Consider the following 17,251-nt stretch of genomic DNA (forward strand, 5'->3'; position numbering starts at 1 on the left):
ATTTAGTAGGCATCCGAAGCAGTTGTTTAAAGGCTGAGATAACGGGTAATGAAGCCGGGAAAGGGAGGGAGAGGAAGTGGTAGGGCTGAGTGGTAACAAAAACACCTTGGTCTGTGGGTGCCGTGCCACTTGTGTGGACACAGCTGAGCACTCTCTGCTTGCACACCCCGCTGCTGCAGGAGGGGGGATGAGAGCTGGCCAAATGCCTCCCTGAGAACATGGGTAAGCACCTGGAGAGCTTGTTCTTGTCCCAGCAGCTGCTCTCTGGGTGTATCGGATGCTGGAGACGAGAGCATGGGGGCTGGATATTTCCCCCATGACACCACACAGGAGAAAAGCCACTTGAAGTGTCCAGCCAGGCTCAGCACCTCTCCCTGCACCCACCAGGCTCTGGGCTGGGGCCGGCCGCACACCCACCGCCCGGTCCCAGCCGACCTGCTCTGCCTGCAAGAGGTTTTCCTTTCGCCCAGCATTTCTTGTGGGCGCTGCAGCATCTCCGGGGCTCCAAGGGAGGCATTTCAGCATGGATTGTCAGCGGGGTTTGTCCCAACTGATTTCCTTTGTCTCTTTATTGCTTGTGCTGTGGAGAGACCAAGCCGTTTCTCATGAGTAAGCGTGTTTGCAAAGGACAGCCCCCTACCCCCACCGATAACCTAAATGAGGAATTCAGCTTATCTGGGTGAGGGTGTTGCCAATGTTGTCGTGTAGTTACCCGAAATTCAACATGCCTCTGTTGGGAACAACTTACAGCCCTGTGTGAGTTCCAGACCCACGTGGAGCCATCATGGCATTTGGGGCAGACCCCAAATCCTCCCTGAGCAGCGGGCAGCCTCCCATAGAGGGACACCCCGACGGGGACTGGCTGCCTTCCAGGGCCAACCGAGGCAGCCTCCTGCTGCACCCAGGCGCCCGGGGCTCAGCGGGACGTCTCTGTTCCCTGCAGCGGCCGGGCCACCCGTGGCTCTGGGTGGGCAGCGAGGTGGCTTTGTTCCTTGCCCATGCACCGGGGCCCTGCCGAATTGCTGCGGGTTGCTTAGTGACCGCCTCCGAGCGGCTATTCTTCCCATCTGAATAGGGCTTTTCTCCTCCCAAGAAGTTGGAAGAAGTTTCTGTTAAACTCCTCCCTTCCCCCCTCTTCTTCTTTTGTTTCTCTCTCTTCTGGAAAACGGGACGGGGCTGAGCAAGGGGACCGTGGTGGGCAAGGAGGCCGGGCTCTGGGGACGGGCTGGCAGGCCCCAGTCCAAGCTTCCCCCCCAGTGCCCGACTCCTCTGTGGCTGAGGTGTCCCAGAACCAAGGGAAGGAAATTTCCTGGCGTTTTCCCCACCCGCAGAGCCCGTTCCCTCCAGGCTGTGCTCCTGGGATGGAGCCAGCTCCTCAGAGGGTTTAGAGCCCTGTGGTTTGGTCTGTCCCTCAGGGGGAAAGCGGCAGCGCTGAGCTGTGCCAGCGCATCCCCAGCCTCCCTAGCACAGCTAAACGGAGCCGCAGGGATGACCAAGGACAGTGCCGTGGTGCAGGGCCACCCAACTGTCCCCACCCATGTCCCTGCGGCATTGTCCCAGTGCCACCAGGTGGCAGCTCCTGTTCAGGGACCCACCAGCACCCTGCTGTGTCCGAGATGTCCAGGTCCGGTGGCCAAGCGCCCTGCAGCTGCCCGTGCTGTGCCAGGCTGCTGTCCCTGGGCGTGCCAAGCTTTGTAACGCCCGCCTGCCCCTGGGGTTATGGCCTGGAGCTCCTTCAGGTACCCGGGGACATGTGCAGAAGTGATTTGGTGGCTTCGAGTGCCACCCAGCTGCGAAGGATGTGCCAAGGTGCGGCCTCGGCTTGTGCAACGTGGCACGGTGCTGGAGGCAGCGTGAGCGGAGGCACCGGCAGCAGGATGAGGTCCCGGGAGATGACCCAACGTGGCAGCACCTCCTCGGGTGCGGACACAGCACCTGGTGCTCCTCCTCGGGTACGAGCACAGCACCCACTGCTCCTCCTGGGGTGCAGATACAGCACCCGGTGCCAGCCGGTGGCAGCACCTGCTCGCCTCTGCCAGCCAGGAGCTCCAGAGTCTGTAGGATTTAAAGCAGGATGTCGAGCCTCTGATGCGAGTAAGAAATACACAGCTGGGCATCAGTGCACCCAGAAGTTTCTGTAGCATCTGCCCTGTTTTTTGGGAAGCCACTGGGGAGAACCGCAAGGTGTAAGTACCGCCATGCCCTGCTCCTCCCCGGGCTCCCCAGGAGTTAACACAGCCTCTGGATGCTGCCAGCGGGGCTGCGAGAGACAAATCCTCTCACTCGCAGTGCCACATTCCTGGCGGGGCCTCGAATCGTTTGTTTGGTTTCCTCGCTGCCCTTTTCGCGGTGTGACGCCTCGCCTGTCCCCAGCAGAAGCAGGAGCCGTGGCCGACCGAGTGCTTGAGGGCACGTCACTGCCGGGCCGGGGCCGGGCCGGAGGAGGCAGTTCGGGGTTCCTGGGCCGTGCCGACCACCCCACACCTCTCTCCCCCAGCACTGCTGCGTGTGCCATGCGTGACATCCACATTGTCACTCCCGTCCCTCTGTTCCCAAGCAAGAAATCCCCAGCAGCGAGGTGAGCTGGACACCGCTGGACACCCGCACCCATCTTCCCAGCATGGAACGGGCGCTCCCTGGCAGCACAAACACCCCTGTGGTGGTGACTTTCAGGATGGCTTTTATATTTATTTATGTTATCCAAGCAGAGAGAGGATTTTGGGGCAGGCCCTGAGTGCGCAGCGGCGAGGTCTGCACCCTGCTCACCTCGCGGCCCTGCGTTCCCTCCTGCGTCAGGGATGTGGCAGCAGGGAAATGCAGTCAGACAAGAAAAACTATTGATAACAGGGGAGGGCGACCAAGATAAAGGAGCAGCCCGTGGCTTTGTTCTGCACAAAAGTACCAGATGACCTCCGGGCTGTTCCCTTCCAGCGAGCCCTGACCTCCAGGTGGGTGTTGGAGCAGGGCCCCGTGGGCAAACAGCTCCTGGGGATGCAGCAGGCCCTGGTTCCAAGGGTTTCCTCTGCCAGGCTGGGCGCTGTGGGGTTTTCCCTGCCTGTTCGGACCCTCAGGCAGCAAATCCCAGGTGCTGGGTCCTGGGAACACACCAGGCTCCCTCCATCCCTCCCTTGCCGTGTTCGCAGCCGTGGCAGGCAGGGACCACGCAGGCAGCCAAGGGGCCAGCAGCATCGCACACTCAGAGACTGTGTCCCCTGTCCCCAGCTGTGTCCTTACAGGACAGGGCCTGGCCAGACCCCTTGGCCATGTGGCAAACACAATCCCCTGTTTGAGCAAACCTTGGGGCTGTTTGGCCCGCAGAGAACGGGGCAGGATCAATCCAGGCCTGCCCTGCCCAGCCTGGAGCTGGCAAGAGAGCGGTTTGGGTTGCGCCACCCCAATTTCTCAGAGGTGTTTTCCAGCTCTGAGCCCCTCCAGGCCATAACCCAGAGCCTCAGCGGTTGCCTCATGCCCTGCAGAGACCTTCGGACTGTGTGTTCGGCTTATCTCCGTCCTGGTCAATGGTCCGGGGCTGACCGGCAGCTCCGCCGTGCACAGGAGGCTCCACGATAAGAGCGGGGCCGAGCCCGGCAGCACGGCAGCAGCTACTGGCACAAGTAACCACGAGCCACAGTGCTGTCCAGCCTGCCACCCTGTCTGTGCCTTGTCCCCGCGATATTCCTGCTTTTGTAGGGAGTAGGAGGGGACTAAAGGGTGTGTTTGCCCAGTGGGCTGGATCCTGATGGTTTTGCCACAAGGATGGGCCCCATCGGCTCGGTCTCCCCTCAAGCGGCATCCCACTCTTTCCATACTGTCCATGTGGGGCTGCGCCTGGGGAAGGACTCCCCCATTCCTCGGACAGCCTTTTGGGGTAAAAGGCAGAAAGACAGAGCCCATTTCTCAGAGCCACAGTCTCCACAGATTGGTGATGAGCACAGCCCTGAGCATCCCCAGTCCTGTAGCTGCACCGTGCTCCACGTGCCCACGCACCCTCCGTGCAGTCACTTCTCCCCAAAAACCCCATCGGGACCGGCAGGGAGCACCCGGGGTGCCACAGAGGCGGGCGTTTCGCCTGAGCCTGGCTCTGCGGGGACCTGGCACAGGGAGTTTTGGCCAAGCCGGGCTCCCACCCCGCCGGGAAGGGGCCGTGCGTCAGCCTCCCGAGACATCTGCTGACCGGTTCGTGGTTATGCAACCACCTCGTCCCCGCAAGCAGCCATATGGCCCCGCGTTCCCTGGCGGGGCTGACGGTGCAACGCATTTCTAAGGTCCATGCTTTGAATTTCAGGGAAATTTCCCAGGAACGGATTTTTTGGCACATTGTTGAACGTATCTTTGACCTGTGCTGGACAAACTGGGAGGTATGAATCCTCCAGCAGATTTTTGGAGATCACTTTCTCCCAGCTGGACAGTTCGTTGTGGCAAAGACCCCAGGGCTTTCCTCACCAACAGCCAAACGGTGCGGATCATCCTCATTTTCCCCCTGCTCTCTCTAGCGATGTGGATGGCTCAGGTTTTGTTTCCAAGAGTAATTACTGGGATGAAAAGCCCAGGCTAAAAATGATACACACTGACTGTCATTGTAATTTCTTTTGTGTTCTTTTCCTAATCTTTATTTGGCAACTATCACCCTAAAAGGTTTTCACACTTATTCAACTTCGAAATAGGCGCTACTTAATTTTGGGGCATGGGCCAAAACATATTGTAGCATGAAACAAGTAGAGCAGATGAAGAACTGCATCTCATTTTCATCCCCTAATGAAAGAAAAAAAAAACCAACAAAAAAAACACTAAATGTATCACCCCATGTGTCATGGAAACAGAGCTGGGCAGGAAAGCAGTTCCTCCACCCCATGGGGCAAAGGCACCAACGCTGCCGCTCACTGGGGTCTGCATTTTGGGGCCACAAATGTCCCCACGTGCCAAATCCCAGAATTTCCCCAGGCCACTCATGGGGGAGCTTTGCACCTCCGGGGCCGTGCTAGCTCCCCCATGACTTACTCGAGCAGTTGGTAATAATTAGCCATGATTAACGAAGAGCCAAGAACACATGAGCTGAAGCACGGGGTCACGAGGAGAGAATCCCCCTTGGCGCACGGAGGGGAATGGGGCCGGTGCGGTGCCCTCCCGTTCTGGGGGCTGGAATCCCCCTGGGGACCAGGGCTGGCAGCTGGGGGGCCCGCAGAGGTGCATCCCCCTGGCTGGGGTTTTGGGACAGCCGTGCTTTCCCTGCCGGCCTCAGCAGAGGGTCACCCCCCCGGTGTGGTGCAGCTGAAGACCCCTTCCTGCAGGGGACCCCCCCCCTGCCGCTCCGTGCCCGCCCTGTGCTGCATCCCTTGGGGTCTCTGGGGCTCAGCCTTAGCCCTGAGACCACTCAGCACCTTCCAATTCCTCCCATTTATTGGTCTGATGCTAATCGTGGCCCTAAAGCTGACTTTTGGCTAGGAGGGGATTTGTAGGAAGGAAAAAAAAAAAGCCGAAAAGAGACCGAAGCAGGGTAGCTTGAAGGGATTTTTGCATTTATCTTTGAACCAGCAGCATCGCTGGAAGCGTGGCTGTGTGGGTGGGAATGGAGGTGGGGGGCCTGGATCTGGGGGGGCTGAGAAGTGCTGGGGAAAATGCACCGGTTGGGGAGGGGGCTGCAGGTGCTGGGGGGGCCGCGTCGTGGGTTTCTGGGGAGCTGCGGGGCTGGATGGAGCAGGGCTCGTTGCTGCTGCTCCCCGAGGCTGGTGGCTTCCGAAAAATTCCCCTCCCTCCCCCCCCCAGTCACTGCAGCTCACTTAAAATGCCTGTTTTCCCAGCTGAATCCCTTCCCCCAGTGTGAAAACATTTGGGTATTTCCTTTAGTTTTCAGGTTTGTTTTCTTTCTTTCAATGATTTTAGTTAAACCTAGCTCGAACTGCTCTTTCAGGAACGAAACAGAAGCGCTTTCCTTCGGAAAACACCAAAATGCTTCGTTCGGGTTTCCCTCCTGCCCTCCCCTCACCAGCCCAAACTTGAATTCAGCACAAATTTATGAATTCGTGTTGGTTGCCGTGAAATTACGTGGTGGGGAATAATTTGTTCCTCTGCTAAAGCCTGCGGGTCCCGGCAGCAACCCCCCTTGGGCAGCCCCGCCAGCGCTCAGGCAGTTTTGCCTTTTTCCCGGTTTCACCCCGAATTTGCTCCTGTGCCGGGGAGTTTCTGTGGATCCCTGCACGTACGTGCTGCGGAGCTGTATTGGGCACCGGGGGCTGGAGCCTAGGTTTTCGGATCTGCCACAACAACCCCAGCCCCGCGGGGTCCCCAGGCGCTGGCGTGGGCTGCATGGGAGCGCGGGGCTGGAGGCGAAGGAGAAAGTTACGAAAAATGGGAAAAAGGGGGGGAAGCTCTGCTTTGTGAGCTGTAAGTGGGTGGCATGAAGGGGAGGCAAAAAAAAAAAAAAAAGCTCATTTCTCCGTTGGTCTGAGTAAATGTTTAATCCCCGGCTCGGAGCAAAAGCAGCTCAAAAGTGCGTTTTTTCTCAGCAAGCCCGAACCAGTCAGCCCGGTGCCTCCTCCCTCCGCTCGCGCTCTCCCTCCCACCGCTCCCCAGGGACATCCGAGGAGCGCTCCGAGGTGCAGCGGGGCCAGGAGGGAGCCAGCCCGAGCCTCTACCCCTCCGGGTGGGCAGCGGGGGCAGCTGGGGCTCAGCTCCACGGGGGGATCAGCTCCACACAGGGCTCGCGCGTCGCCTTCGCCCGCGCCGCTCAAGCGCTGGGATGGGGTCCCCGCACTGGAAACGTCTCTGCCTCTTGCTGCTGGCGGCTTTTTCATCCTCCCTCGTCCTCTACGGGCACTACTACGCCACGGTGGAGCTGCCCGCCGGCCAGAGGATCATAGCCAGGTAATGGTGATGTGCGAAGCCAGCGCGAGGGGCTGGGGAGGGGGATTTGGGGTGCTGGGGTGCTGGGGCAGGCCCCTTGGCGCAGGTTACCCCGGCTGTGCCCCAGTTTCTTTGCTGGGTTGAGGAGAGATCACAGCAGGCTCTGCCTCCCCGAGGTGCCCACGGCCACCAGCAGCACCCAGGGGTGCCCAGGGAGGGACCCCGGGGTGAGGGGGGGCTGCAGGGGTCCCCGCGTGGGCTCAGCCCATCGCGGTGCCAAGGAGCCAAAGGTGCAGGGACTGCTGAGGGTGCTCAGCACCCAGCAGGACCAAACCACCTCCAGCAGCTGGGCAGACCGGGCTGCAGCCGGCTCATTTCCCCGGGGGGGTCCAGCCCCACGCTGCAGCGCTGACCCTCCCCAGCCGCAGGGACGGGGCAGGGCTGCCTGCAGCCTGCTCAGCTCCTGCGGGGCTGCTCGCAAACTCCAGCAAGTCCCAAACTCCAGCGGTGGGCATCTCCCCCTTCGCTTTCCCTTCGGTCTTTGCCTGCAGCCTCCACCCTGCCTGAGCCTCAGCCAGAGTCTCCCTGGTGCTGGGCTGGGTGCTGGGGAGCCCTGGGGCTGCCCGCAGAGCATTTGGCCAGCAGGAGCAGGCACCCTCCTCTGCCCCGAGCAGCGGGTAACGCACCAGCAGAGTGTTACAGGCGTCCTTCGCCTCTGCGCTGGGTGCTCGCGGGTGCTCTCAGAGCTCGGGAGGGAGGGGAGGATGCTGCGGGGACCGGGGCTGGTCCTGCTCGCAACCTGCCAGGGTTGCACTGGAAGCTGCTGGGGTGCCGCTGGGTGGGCTGCCCTGGGCTCCCCACGCTGCTTCTTGCCCCGCTGGGAGCACAAAGCTCTGCCTGCGCCCTCTGTCCTGCCCGGCGCGGGGTTCTGCTCCCTGCAGGAGCATCCCCGTGGCAGGAGCTGGCTCCGGGTGACCGGGGATCCTGGTGGCAGTGGGGCCAAACCATGCAGCATGGTGCTGGGGCGGTCACGACTGTGGTGCTGAGCTGCTCCCTGCACAGCTGCGTCCCCAGCCCCGGCTCCTCTGGCTCAGCACCTCCGGGAGCCCGCAGCAATGTGCCTGGGAGCTTCACAGGCTCCAAAACACTTCCAGGAGTTTTTTTTTCTTCTTTTTTTTTTCTTCCCTTCGGCTTCAAGCCAAACGCTAAAGCCACAGCCACGGCAGAGCAGGTCCCGTTCGCCTCAGTTCCCCACGTCTACAAGCACACCAACCCCGAATCCCTGCTCGTCCATAAAAGTTGGGTTAAAGCCTAAGCCCGGAGCAACCAGCGCTGCCCGGCGGCTGATGCAGGGCTGGATCTGGAAGTGAAGTCTGTGCGTGCAGTGCTTCTCACTGCTAAAGCACAGCCGTGGTGCAGGATTTGTGCTTTTCCTCCTGTTGGGGCAGGAGGGGAAGGCAAGCAGTTCTCCCATTTTGGGGACACGGTGGGTGCCTCCTTCTGCTCCAGCTTTAGGGGGAGACAAAAGGGGTCGGGAGGCAGCTGACCCCCCCTGGGCGGTGCTGGCTGCTGCAAGCACCAACCCACCCGATGGGGGGCATGTGTGGCAGTGCCCTGACCCCCTCTGGTTTGGTGCAAGGCCAGTGGCAGCGGTGGGGGCCCCAGGGAGATGGGCAAAATGCTCCTGTCCCTGCGGCGAGGCAGCTGTGCTGCGGGCTGCCAGCCCGTCCTGCAGCCCTGCCCGGACATTTCTCCAAACCCCTCCATATTTCTGCTGGGACCTCTCATGGCTTTAATTCCAGCAGAAGAGCCGGGCACCATCCTGCCGTGGCTCTGTGCCAGGGGACGATGCCCCGAGCCCGGCCCTTTGCAGCAGGACGCAGCCCACGCTCCCGGAGGACACGTTCGCGGTGCTGCTGCGGCTCCTTCAAACAGCCCCGTGGGGACCCAGGAGTATTTGGTTAAGATAGCGCTCGAGTGTGTGCTCTCAAACACTTGTGCACATATTTATCTTCCGGAAACGGAGGGTGGGCACGGACCAGAGGCGTCATATTCGGCAGCTTTACCGCAGGGAGAGAACACACCCAGGCTTGGCTCAATCCTCTGCCGTGGCCAGTGTGCCCAGGCGGCCGCGGGCCACTCCTTTCCCGGGAGCCCCATTGTGCATCAGTCGGTCCCTGGGGGGGGGTCATCTTCTGAGTCAACCAAGCATCGCAGGGCACGGAGCCACCGAGGCTTCGCCACATCCTGGCGAGTGACGTCAAGGCGCCGGGCTCGGCCGGGCTTGGGCAGCGGCCACGGCACAGAGAGCCGCCACCGCGCCTCGGGGATGGCACCGGCACCGGCGGGCGGGACGGGAGCGCCGCGTGGGTTGGCGTCATGTGCTCGGCACAGGGCCTGGGACAGGATCCGCAGACGCCTGGCACCAAGTTTGGCCACTGAAGGGAGGTGGGAGCCATCTCCTGGGGAGCATCAAGCGATCGCCAGCCTGAGCAGGAGCGGGTTTTAGCAGCCTGTGCTGCCCCAGATGCTCCTGTAACACCCCTCGGAGCGCAAAAAGTAGCCAGCACCAAGAGCCCGGGGCTGTGCCTGGTGCTGTGCCCACCACAAAGGCACCAGGACATGGCAGGGAGGGGATGAGAAGGAGCTGGGGAGGCAGCGAGGTGCAGCTGGGGCTCGTGAGCCTGATGGGGAAGGACTGGGGAAGATGTGGGGCAGGGACAGGCTGTTTGTGTGCAGCTTTTTGGGAGGCAGGAGCCTGGGTGCTGTGCCTGAAGGTATCTGCCCTAGGGGCTCGTTGGTGGGCTGTGTGGCCGTGGTGGCAGAAAGGGGCAGGTGGCCGAGCTGGGGGCTTTGTGCGCCGTGCTTCAGGACCCAGAGCTCTGCAGGACTTGGTTCTGGACTTCGGGTTCGGGTGGTGGCAACACCAAGGAGGTCCTTTGGGGAGGGGCTGGGGCTGGGGCTGAGCATCTCCTGTGGTGCCAGATGGAGGAGATGCCCGGGGCTGGAGGCTCAGCTACGTGTGAGATGCCTCCAGGGTTTGGCACTGCTGGGCTGACCCGGCAGGCAAATAGTTTTCTTGTTTCTTGAGACTTCCAGCTCACTGCGGGGCTGAGCTGTGCTCGGAGCGGTGTGTGCCGCCTGCAGCTGGCAGGGATGGGCCAGCAGAGCAGCCCCTGGTGCCACTGCGAGTCCCTGCTCCGAGGTCCTGCCTCTTCACTGCCTCTCCACAAGCCCTCCCCAGCCGGCATCTCGCCGTGCGCAGCCCCTCGGTTCCCAGCAGCAGCAACGAGCAGGTCTGGGCAGGCTGGGTGCGTTTAGCCGCTGTGCGAGCAGCGGGAACGCCTCGCGGAAACCTGCAGCTCTGCAGCCTTACCGGGACAGCTCAGCCCTCCTCGCTCTGCCCCCGGGGTTCCCCCTCTCCTCCCCACGGGGCAGCAGCAGCCGACCCCTCTCCCAGCCCGGTGCCAGCACTCCTGCGTGCAAAATGCAGCGAGGCACCGGCTGCTCCGTGTGCGTGGGGCAGCCCCAGCATGGTGCCTGCTGCTTCGGGCTGGGGTGGCCTTGATGGGAGCAGCTGTAGGGATTGTGGGGCTGGGGGCAGCACCTGCAGCCCCTCCTGCCCCAGCATGGCCATGCCGGGGCTGCTGATGCTCAGCCTGTGTGAAACGGGGACCCCTTCGTCCTCGGCGTCTCCCCTTCGCCCTCGGCGTCTCCAGTCCTGAGCCAGCCCCACCCAAAGCTGGTGGGATGGAGCCCAAGGAGCTGGGCTATCCCCCAGGGAACGCCATACCCAGCACTGAGCAGTGTCCTGGTGGCAAACGGGTCCGGATCAGCTCCGGGACAGGGCTGGCACCCATGGGGAGGAGGCGTCCCCGTGGCAGAGGACAGCGGAGGTGGGTGGGAGGAAACCCAACGCTCGCTGCGCGGGGGGAGGCAGAGCTCCGCTCCCCACCTGCCTCTACCTGTCCCCGAGCACAGATCCCGTAACAAGGGGCCCTTGTCTGCTCCACAATACCCTGCTTTGCCGGGAGCACCTGCTGCCCAGGCTGGGGCTGGCGCCGGGGTGCTCTGAAGGGCCCTTCTGTGCGGGGATGAATGGGAGCCTGTTCCCCGCCGGTGGGCTCCCACCTCCTGCTGCCGGGCTGGGACCCTGCCGGGCCATGAGACCCCCCCCGGGGGCACCCCTGGGGCTCTGGGCCCCCCGAGATGCTCGGGGTGGGGAGCTCCCTGCCTCTGTCTCCCACCGGTTGGTGATGGAGATGCAGGCACAGTTCCTCCCGCTCACGGGAGCAGGGCTTTTCCCCCCCCTTCCTTGCTGTGCTTGCTTGGAAAACTGGAGGGGACCCCAGTTAGTGAGCACCCAGCTTTAGGAAAGGAAAGAGAAGCCAAAGAAATTGTTGCTGTTTTTTTTCCTGATCCCCCCAGGGAAGGGTTTTCCTGGAGACGTAGCAGCTTGGCAGCTTCTGGCCCTGCTTCATTTGGGGCTTGGTGTTTCGTGTCCCCAGACATGGGGTGCTGAAGGGCGCTGACCATCCCCATCACTGATGGGGGGATCAAGGCACGTCGCAACCAGCTCCACGCACCCCGGGGACCTCCACATCCCCGGTTCCCATCGCTTTTACTGCACGGCACCGTGCCTCTCGTGGAGGGGGGGTGTCGGGATGCGGGGCTCGGTGCCACCTCCCCTCATCCCGGTGTCCCCTTCCAGCCTGCTGCAGCCGGAGCCGCTGCTCCTGGCTCCGTCGGGGACCTCGCGCCCAGCCGGCAGCCACAGGGCCCTCCGAGGCAGCTTGGAGAGGTAACGTGGGGGAAAAGGGGTGCGTGGGGAACCCAGAACAGGCTGGGAGAGCCCTGCGGGGCTCCCCAGGCCCCAAGGGACAGGTTCTGACTGCTCTGTTTCCCTTTTCCTAGCAGGGAGTCCTTCAAACCTTCCTCGCAGCCAGAGGAGCCCAAACACAACAGAAGGCAGGTAATAATTCGCAAAATGTGGTGTGTTCCTGGTGCTTTCTCCTTTGTGGGCTTTCTGTCTGGGTGGGGAAACCGAGGAGCAATTCAGCTGAAAGCAGCATGGTTTTTTTTGTGTGGGGAGGAGCAGCCTGTCCATCCATGCACCTGGGTCTCCCTGGGCTGCCCTGGCGTGGTCGCAGGAAGCGTGAGCTTCCAAATCCCCCAGCCGAGTGGCACCTGGGCTGGAGACTTGTGAAAAAAGCCCCAAGCTCCCAAGGAGCTGGGACCTGGGCTGTGCTTTGCCAGGGTACAGGCCTAGAAGATGCTGCATCTGTCACGGTGTGCGCTCCCCTGGTGACTCTGTGAGCCCTGATCCTCCGTGCCCTGGGGAGCCGGGTGCTGGGGGGACCCAGGCATGAGGCACCCGTGCCCAGGTCGCCCAGCAGAAAACATGACGGATGAGGAGCGGTTCTGTCCCTGGGCTTGTCCCCAGCTGGGTGGAGATGCTGGGGGGAAAATGGGCTCCAGCCTGGAGTCCGAACCGTGCTCCTCTCGCCCCCAGCCCAGCCCGTGCCCCCGCTCGGTGGTGGAGGCAGCCAAGGCGCACCCCACATTTGGGGAGCTCTTCCAGTTTGCCACCCCAGTGCTGATGTGGGACCAGCACTTCAGCCCCGAGACCTGGAACAGGCTGAAGGAGCGACACGTCCCCTACGGCTGGCAAGGCTTGTCCCACGCAGGTACGGCACCGACCGGGCTGGGGTGGTGGCATCTGGGGTATGGGGTGGCTCGAGGGGACTGGGGACCCCAGGAGAATGGGGACCAGGGACTTTGGTCTCTTCCCACTCCACCTCCCCGGGAGCAGGGTGGAGGGGATGGCTTTGCAAATGCCACTCGCAGCATCTTGTGACATTTTCCCCAAATAAAAGCCCCAGTGTGTGCATGATTATTAACTGGGGCCCGGAGGACCTCGGACAACCCGCTCCATTGTTGCCAGAGGAGATTGTTCCCCTTCCAACCCCAAACCTACTCCCTGCTCTTGCTGGCAGCCGCCAGCTTCAGGCCCTGGGCTGGGAAGTGCTGGGGACGGCGGGGGGGTGAACCAGGGGCAGCTGCAAGGAGGCATTGTCAGGACGGGAAATGAGCGGTGCTGGCATCAGCACCCGCGGGACCGGGGCTGGAGACGTCCGGATGTGTCCCCGTGCCTTGCACGGCACCCGGCAGCCGCTGCTTGGAGCAGGATTAGTAACGGGGGGGTGGGGCTGTAACCTGGGCGCATTTGGCTTTCTGGGGGTACCGAGCAATTTCCCAGCTGGTGTTTGTCCACCCCACCTGCAGACCCTCCTGTGCACGAGGATGCCATGAGCTTTTTTTGCACGCTGCTCACCAACGTGCTGTGGTGCAAAGCTGCCTGCGCACGCTGCAGCACGCTGGTTCGAGGTGCAGACATGCTTACTTGCAGCTGCGCTGATGCAAACCTTTCCCTTTCCCCCTGGCTGGCCCCATCCTGCCCCGACGCAGCCGTCAGCAGCACCCTCCGGCTCCTCAACGCCTCGGCCAACAGGCACCTCTTCGACCGGCGCCGCTTCCCGGGGGGCTGCGTGCGCTGCGCCGTGGTGGGCAACGGCGGCATCCTCAACGGCTCGCGGCAGGGCGAGGCGATCGACGCGCACGACCTGGTGTTCAGGTGGGGCCGGGCAGGATTTGGGGGGCCGCGGGTGCTGGGGAGGTCCCAGCCCTGGACACGGCCCCGCGCTGCTCCCGCAGGCTCAACGGTGCCGTGATCAGGGGCTTCGAGGAGGACGTCGGGACCAAGATCTCCTTCTACGGGTTCACGGTGAACACCATGAAGAACTCGCTCATTGCCTACGAGGAGTACGGCTTCACCCAGATACCCCAGGCTGAGGTGGGACCCCCAAGGGCACATCAGGGGGTGGGTGGCTGACCCCAGATTGTCCCCTGAGGCTAGGATACGCCTTGCCCCAAACCTTCTCCAAGTCTCAGGAGCCTCAGTCCTCACCCCGCAAGAGGGCTGTGCCCCCAAAACCCCCCAGGCACCGTGTCTGTGTCCCCGCTGCAGGACCTGAAGTACATCTTCATCCCCTCGGACGTGCGGGACTACATCATGCTGAGGTCGGCCATCCAGGGCAGCCCGGTCCCCGAGGGCTCGGACAAGGGTGACGAGTGAGTACCCTTGGGTGAGCGCACCCGAGGGAGCGTGCGCTGCCCCCGCCTTTGTCCCTGCTGGGATAAATCCCAAGTGGCACCAATTCTCCTCTCCCTGCTGCAGGCCACGGAAATATTTTGGACCGGAGGCGTCCGCAGAGAAGTTCAAACTGCTGCACCCGGATTTCTTACACTACCTCACAGCCAGGTGAGGATGAGCCCGATGCAAACCCCTGGCTCAGCGCCCCTCTGGCACCCGGAGGTGCATGGCTCTGCCCACCCGCCTCCTGGCCCTGCTTTGTGCAGCGTGGCCCCGCAGCTGCCCGGTGCCAAAACTGGGCTCCAGCCCTGGTTCCAGCCTGGTTCCAGCCCTGGTCCTCCACCGGTGCTGGAGCCGCCTCTGTCCTGCTCTCTGCAGACAAGGCAGGGAAATTCCCCGCTGCCATTCTCATTCCTTGCAGTGCCACGCACGTTTCCTCCTGGCGGGGAGATTTGTACAGCCCTGCTGCATTCACCTGACCCTCCACTTCCCAAAACGCACTATCCAATTTTGAACTAGTCTAAAGAAGCAGAGATAGGGTCCAAAGGGTTTTTTTTTCCCCTACGTTTCACGCAAACCAGTGCCAGGGTTGGGACAACTTAAAACAGCGAGGAGGCGCGTGTTAGCAGGTTGCAGAGAACAAGTTGAACCTTAGTAGCAGACACCCGAGAATCCACACGCGGTGAATTTGCGGGTGCTTGTCGCTCGGTGCCCCTGCCTTATCAGGGCCGGAGGTGCCGGGTGTGTGTCATGTGTTGGCGCCGGGCGTTGCTGTTTGGCAGCAGGGCCGTGGTGCTGTGCCGGCCGCGTGCCCCCCCCTCCAGCACCACGTCTGCTGCGGCAGGTTCCTGAGGTCGGAGCTGCTCAACATGCAGTACGGCCACCTCTACATGCCCAGCACCGGCGCGCTCATGCTCCTGACGGCGCTGCACACCTGCGACCAGGTAAGAAGCCGCGAGGCCACCTTCCCCCGGCACCTGGGGGTCCCCTTTGGGCCGGGCTTGGACCCCCCGAGGCGATCACCGCCCTCTGTCCACCCGTCCCGTCGCAGGTCAGTGCCTACGGGTTCATCACGGCCAACTACGAGCAGTTCTCGGACCACTACTACGAGGTGGAGAAGAAACCCCTGGTGTTCTACGCCAACCACGACATGCTGCTGGAAGCAGAGCTGTGGAGGAGCTTGCACCAGGCGGGCATCATGGAGCTGTACCAGCGGTGAGGCCGGGCACCGGCCCACGGGGTGACCCCGAGGGCTCCCAGCGCAGCGTGGAAGGGGGCTCCTCCTTCCCGAGGGCCCCGTCTGTCCCCGGAGGGCTCTCCCGACCCAGCAGGCCAGCCCGAGGTGCAGGCCCGCCGCACGGCACGCCGGCAGCAGGGCCGTGGTGGTGGTGCTGACGGGAAAGGCCGTGATCCCTCAGGGATCTCCAGCAACTCGTTCGTGGCTCCGTGAGACCGAGCGTGGACTTTGGGGCACCGAAAAGTGCTGCTGAGCGTGGCTGTCACCTCCCCGTGCCACCAAGGTGTCCCTGGGGCAGCAGCAGGCCCCGGGAAACACGGTGTTTGTCTGCAGCTGGGGCAAGGGGATGCTGGAAGAGGATGCTGACGAAGTGTACATCCGACCACCTTTTTTTTTTTTTTCCCCCTCTTTTTTTTTGCGTTTTCTGGAGATTTACAGACTTCTGTGTTCAAAGTTTCCAGCTGGAAAACGCCCTTCACTCTGCCATCACGCCCCAGCCCAAACGCTTGGCACCGGGGCAGGACAAGTGGGAGGAATCCTTGGCCTGGAGACGAAATGGTCTGAATTAAAGAATGGTGCTGTGTTCGGACACCTCCTCTCCCGGATTGTTTAACGCCTGAACTTCAGACAGCTCTGGGCCGAGTCTTGGCTGCTCTCCCTTGTGACAAAACGTACAATGCGTGGTGTCAGCAGCTTTCTTTTTTTCCCTTTCGCTAAGTTGCGGTGTTGGTCAACGCAACCGAGTCTTGAAATCCGTCAGCTAAGGGCAGGGTTACTGCAGCTCAGCTGGGACATCAGACGTGCAGCTGGCCTTTGAGCAGCCCGGAGCTGGCCTGCAGCCCACGAGTGCGGTGCTGGTTGTTTTGCACGGGGCTGGTGCGTGGTCCTCCACGTGTCTGGAGGGCTGCGCTGTGCCAGGTGAGTTAGGGCGCTCCTGGGGCAAGGCTAAGCTATTTAAAAAGGAAAAAAAAATAAATCTTAAGAGCAGGGTGAAGGGTCTTGAGCCCTTCAGCCATCCTGGGTGAACTTATGCTGCTGTGGAAGATGTGCTGTGCAGGCTCCTGAGGACAGGGGTGGCTGGAAGGTTGATGTCGCACAGCGGAGGGAGCGGTGTGACCTGAAACTTTCCCACTTTGTATAATTACAGGAAATTTTTGTAACTTTCTTCTGTGCCTGATGTGGTGAATGGGGGGGGGTCAGCTAAGACATCCCATGTCCTGTAGCAGAGGGGCTGTAGCCTGTGAAACAGTGAGGCTTCAACTTGGGAACGGCCCAAAGGCTGAGCGGGGTTAAACTCCTGGTGCCCCAGCAGGGCCCTGACACAACTTCCCCAGCTGGGCGGCGGCTGCGTTGGAGCGGATCCCTGGGCACTCTTCCGAGCGCGGCCCTTCCCCACCTTTGATGCTATTTGCTTTACAGCAGCTGAAGGAGCAACTTCTTGCAGAGATGGCAAGAGATAGCCTGGCTGTTAGCCAGGGAACCCTGCACCCCCTCAAGCTCCATCTCCCTTTGTGATGGCAGGCTGCATTCAGCTAGTTAAGAGTGAGCATTAACGAAGATTACATCTGAAACGGGCTGACAGGCTAATCTCCAGTGTAGAGCCCAGCTTGTGAGTCTCAAATTAACCTTTGTTCACGTCAATCACTTCACAATGGTACCCAGGCAGGCTGTTAGGCCTGTTCTTGAATGCAAGCACTCAGCAGAACCCCTTCCACGACAAGAACAAGCCTGATTCTCATATTGCCTAAATAATGTACCACCAAAACCTCCTCAAACTAGCTCTGGCCAAGCACGAGCACAACCCCTGTGGCTGTAAACACAGCGATGGGTGGCACTGACGCACATGGCAAAAAGGAATGTTTTAAAAAAGATGAATGCTGTCATAGCCGAGCATCCTGCCAGGGCTCCCAGCCAGCTTCCAGGGGTAGAGCTGTGCGCGCAAACCAGGACCTACTGCACTCACACACCTTTCTTATCCCAAAAAGGGAAGTTTCTCTGTTCACAGCTAGCCCTGCAGTTAA

General features: G+C 61.6%; 1 protein-coding gene across 2 annotated transcripts; it reads left to right on the top strand.

Moving 5' to 3' along the window:
• The first annotated feature begins 6,423 nt into the window (after positions 1–6,423).
• ST6GALNAC2 (ST6 N-acetylgalactosaminide alpha-2,6-sialyltransferase 2) lies at positions 6,424–16,394 on the top strand. Of its 2 annotated transcripts, none has more exons than XM_048064416.2 (10): positions 6,424–6,861; positions 11,552–11,641; positions 11,755–11,812; positions 12,353–12,527; positions 13,309–13,474; positions 13,555–13,693; positions 13,868–13,971; positions 14,078–14,161; positions 14,838–14,937; positions 15,045–16,394. In XM_048064416.2, exons 1-10 carry the CDS (start codon positions 6,737–6,739, stop codon positions 15,210–15,212), a joined length of 1,209 nt encoding a protein of 402 aa, XP_047920373.1. In that variant the 5' UTR covers positions 6,424–6,736; the 3' UTR covers positions 15,213–16,394. The 2 variants fall into 2 exon arrangements, with proteins under 2 accessions (XP_047920373.1, XP_047920374.1); XM_048064417.2 differs by having other exon boundaries at positions 6,425–6,861; positions 11,758–11,812.
• The last annotated feature ends 857 nt before the right edge of the window (positions 16,395–17,251 follow it).

Source organism: Anser cygnoides, chromosome 19 (assembly GCF_040182565.1).
Source record: "Anser cygnoides isolate HZ-2024a breed goose chromosome 19, Taihu_goose_T2T_genome, whole genome shotgun sequence".
Lineage (NCBI taxonomy): Eukaryota > Metazoa > Chordata > Aves > Anseriformes > Anatidae > Anser > Anser cygnoides.